The sequence below is a fragment of the Brachycentrus maculatus genome, unplaced genomic scaffold, assembly GCF_059751285.1.
Source record: "Brachycentrus maculatus isolate JH-2025_06_01 unplaced genomic scaffold, ASM5975128v1 h1tg001291l, whole genome shotgun sequence".
NCBI lineage: Eukaryota > Metazoa > Arthropoda > Insecta > Trichoptera > Brachycentridae > Brachycentrus > Brachycentrus maculatus.
In genome coordinates, this window is record NW_028281960.1 from 85,001 (window position 1) to 89,458 (window position 4,458).

Here is a 4,458-nt window from a genome sequence, read left to right on the forward strand (position 1 = left end):
ACCATCCAGATTCCCCCACATTGCACTGCATGGCTAACTCCGAGGTAGACCACAAAAAAATGGATTGACAGCTGGGAATCGACATCGCAGGAGGCTAATCCCTCTTTAAAAACAGGCCACAAGATCTACATTAAGAGAAAACGAAGAATAAGAAGAAGTTTTATACACGACACCTCATTCATACGTACCTCTTTTAAGATTTTGATAAGAATGCTTTCGTCTGATTTTTGTTTTGTATTATTTGATATGATTATTGACTCTAAGTGTTTGATTTTAAGGGTTCTGCTTCATACCAAGCGTTTTTGACTCAAGACGCCTGCGCAAGATACACTAAAGTCAACCCAGACCTCGCGGAGCAACTCAGAGATCATAACTACTCGAGTGAGAGCTTCATCTTGAAGATGTACGTCATGTGCGTGTACAAAACCCTGAACATGTTGAACAATGATGGAACTATCAACTTCACCGTAGCCAGTCAATATTATTACAATTTTCTTGGCAGCGCTAAGTTCGCTGTAGACTTGGCCGTCTGCAACGAACGGAAGGCCATCACCAAAATAGGCAGGCTGTACAGGATTCTCCAATGCCTCAACGTCCTAGATTTTGGTTATATCACAGTGCTGGATCATTACGGCGATTAAGATGAATTTGATTTTCTTAAAAATTATTTTGTATAATATATATAAATTTTTATACATACGAGTACCATTTATAATAATACATGCACATATTGTTTATTATTCGAGAATAAAAATATTTGCTTACGAAAATTGTTTTATTTTATTTTTTAAAAAAAAAATCACGCCGTTTCCCAGCAAGGGTGAGCAGAGATAATACAATGCCACAGCACTTAATCTTTAAAAACATCATTGACCCCCTCCACATTCATACATATCCTACAACATTTTAAGTGTGTCTGAATACTTATTGACAAATCTGGATTATCTAAAATTATGGGAGTTTCATATTATTTTTTGACAACTCGACATCTGATTTCCATTTTCATCACCGTCTTTGTTGAAAATTCAACAAAAAAACTAGAGATTTTTAGTTGAAATTTCAACAAAAACGAAGAAAAATATGGAGGTCCGGCCATTTGCAAGGCTTACGATAACACAGTACACATGACTTCATAACAGCTATCTATGTTGGAATGAGGAAAGCTTTTATTACGCAGAGACTCTTTTATTTGTAAGATCCAAACCTCGGACTATTTCACATACTGAGAACCGCTACGTAACTCATAAATTAATTCATACATATACGTGTATGAATTAATTTATGAAATTCGAAAACCTGATTGCAAATTTCAATACAACCTATGCTATTATTTTTTAACATCTCATCAAAGATGAAGAAGAATATGGAAGTCTGGGCATTTACGGGGTTGACGACGGTTGGCACATTCTTCTGAGAGATCGCATTTCGACTACATTCAGTCTACTTTCATCCTTCTTTTGCCAACTCCATGTTTCATTTCCATACATTAGAGTTGGAACCAGGACTCCGTTGTGAACAGCCAGTTTAGCTTCCTCTGATAGGTTTTTATTTGCTTTAACTGATTTCAGTGCACCATTCACTTTGTTCCCAGCATTCACTCTCCTTTCTATGTCTTTATCAATCTTACCATCCCTAGAAAACATACTACCCAAATACACGAAATCATCTGCCTGTTTCATCATTTTATTAAAAAAAATCAACAACCAATCATTATTTCGCCTCGTTAGGGCATAATCAACCTTAATTGAAAATAAAATAAACAAATAAGTTGATCTTACATGACATAATTAGATTTTTGTATTTTAAATCGTGTATTCTTCTACAAATAAAACCCCTAATCAATAAATAAGATCCCATAGAACGTCGTAGTAATATAAAAAATATTTTTTTTATTTTTGTTATAGAACTGAATTTATAAAAATATTATTTTTGGTAGAACACTCTCCTTACTGTCCATTGTTTACTTCGTGTAATACCACTTTTTTTTCAAACTCTTTTTTGTGACTGCCGGTTTCGGAAAATCATTCCATCATCCGGTCATTAAAATAATAATAAAATTATTCAATTAAAATTATTAAATCGAAAATAAAATTATTACGATTTGACAGTTGCATAATTTTTTTTTTTTGAAAGAGACACTCAAAATGTTGTAAATAAATTATCTGGTCAATTTATAAGCTTAAATGTTAAAAATGAAAATGATATTTTCTGGCGTTTCTCATGTGTGTGATTATAATCCAGGATTCGGACCTCACATACTAATAAAAGAGTTTCTGCTAAGTAAAAAGCTTCTTTTCATCTCACCAATATATGTCTCTGGTGAAGTTCTAGTGATTCAAGAATAATATTTCAAAATTGGTTCATATATATAGAACTTTCAAGAATTTGAGTAGTGTGGTTGTCAATAATGGGTAGAATTGGTGAATGTTAAACGTGTGTAAAGTGATCACTTAAATCAGCCTATGACGGTCGTCAGCCCCGTAAATGCCAATACTTCCATATTCTTCGTCAACTTAGATGAGATGTCAAAAAAAATCAGATAATTATTGATAAATAATCACCTGTGGGATAATTGAAAAGATTAGGAAGAGTTCATTACTGTGGTATAGACATGTGGAGCGAATGAATAAAGGGAGAATGACTAAGAAAATATTTGTGGCGATTGTGAGCGGGAAAACAGAACGAAGAAAACCGAAAAAGACTTGGCACTGCCACTTAAAATCTGGTGGTGTCAAAAATCTGACACGAATGACTAGATGTATGGATGTGAAGGAGGCGAGGAGTGTATGTCAGGACAGAAGAGTGTGGCGTTCCATCCTTTCTGCCCACCCCTGCGGGGAAACGGCGTGATGGTGGTAGTAGTAGTAGTAGTAATTCGGATGAATTTCACCTATGCATGTTTGAAACGAATGAGCTGAATACTTCACTCATTGCTCACCAGATGGCGTAGCAATAGGCCATAATTTTTTCGCCTACTTCAAAATCCGCCAGATCCAAATTTATAAGATTTTAAAATAAATACTCTGCCGTAATGCCAATTGTGAGTTTTATTTTTTTAAATATTTATATACTTAAAAACGGCGTTGTATTTCAAATTCCGCTATCTTCACGAAACATGCCTTCTGAACCATTTCGCCCAATCAGAGAGCGAGGAGGGTCGAAAATTAAGATGACGTCATTATTGGTTTGTATCCCTTTTTTTGAGATACTGAAAAAAATCCAAAAAAATGGGAAAATTGTCTATTTCATAACATTTTATCAAATGATAGACAAATGTTTGAAACATAAATGTTACCCGGAGAATTTTGCATTTTTTGTAAATTCGGCTTACATGGATCTGGCGGATTTTGAAAGTAGGCGACACAATTCATGAATATATGGAAAACGTCACCGGTATTCGGTAGGGTATCAGATCAAGTTTTAAGAGTTAGTGCAATATGGATCTTCAATAATGGGCAGAATGGTGAACGTTACACAAGTGTAGGTGATCACTTAAGCCAGCCAAACGCAAGGACTTAATTTTTTTATTTTTTATTCGGGAATTGTACAGCTTACATTTTAAAAAAAATTAAATAAAACAATAGTTACATTAACAATAATAAACATTACATTACATTGACAGAAAATAGTTACGTTTAAAAAAAGCCAATTAAACAATTCCACAATCATGTTTAAAAACTATTAAAAAACATTCAGATATTAAACAAAAAAAAAAACAAAAAAAAGGGTATTATATAAAATAAAAGATTTAGCAGGAAGGAGAAGGAAAGGAGAGGAATTAATGAGGGTGGTCAAAGGATTTTTTTTTCTGGGTAAGAAGTTTAAAATATATTTATAAATATACACACATACATATACATACGCATACATACACACACACATATATATATATATATATATATATATATATATATATATATATATATATATATATATATATATATATATATATATATATATATATATATATATATATATATATATATATATATATATATATATATATATATATATATATATATATATATATATATATATATATATATATATATATATATATATATATATATATATATATATATATATATATATATATATATATATATATATATACACACATATACATATTCATTATATATACAGAAGAAAAATTGTCATGCACCGTTTACCCCCCACATATAACATAACTAGGTTATTGGTGGAGAGTAAACAGAGTATGACAACTTTCTACTAACCTCTTTTTTTATTATAGCAACACTTTTCCGGAAAATATCGATGTCATTAAATGTCTTGTTGTATGAGTCTATGATTCTATTAAGGGTGGTATTTTGTGAAAAAACTGTGTTGCACTATGGTACATGAAGAAGGTGAGTAGATTTAAGATCTGGGATGATCAAATTTCCATATATATGTGTTATATCGAGTTGAGACACTTTCAAAAACGGGAATCATTCCTCA

At 31.8% G+C, this 4,458-nt stretch overlaps 1 protein-coding gene across 1 annotated transcript in view; it reads left to right on the forward strand.

Annotated features, from left to right (window-relative positions):
• LOC148299187 (uncharacterized) overlaps positions 1-770 on the forward strand; it is a 1,952-nt gene extending 1,182 nt beyond the window's left edge. Inside the window, exon 2 of the mRNA XM_088276308.1 lies at positions 279-770. Coding sequence (XP_088132434.1) covers positions 279-641 — 363 coding nt within the window. The 3' untranslated portion in view covers positions 642-770. The remainder of the gene's footprint in view (positions 1-278) is intronic.
• The last annotated feature ends 3,688 nt before the right edge of the window (positions 771-4,458 follow it).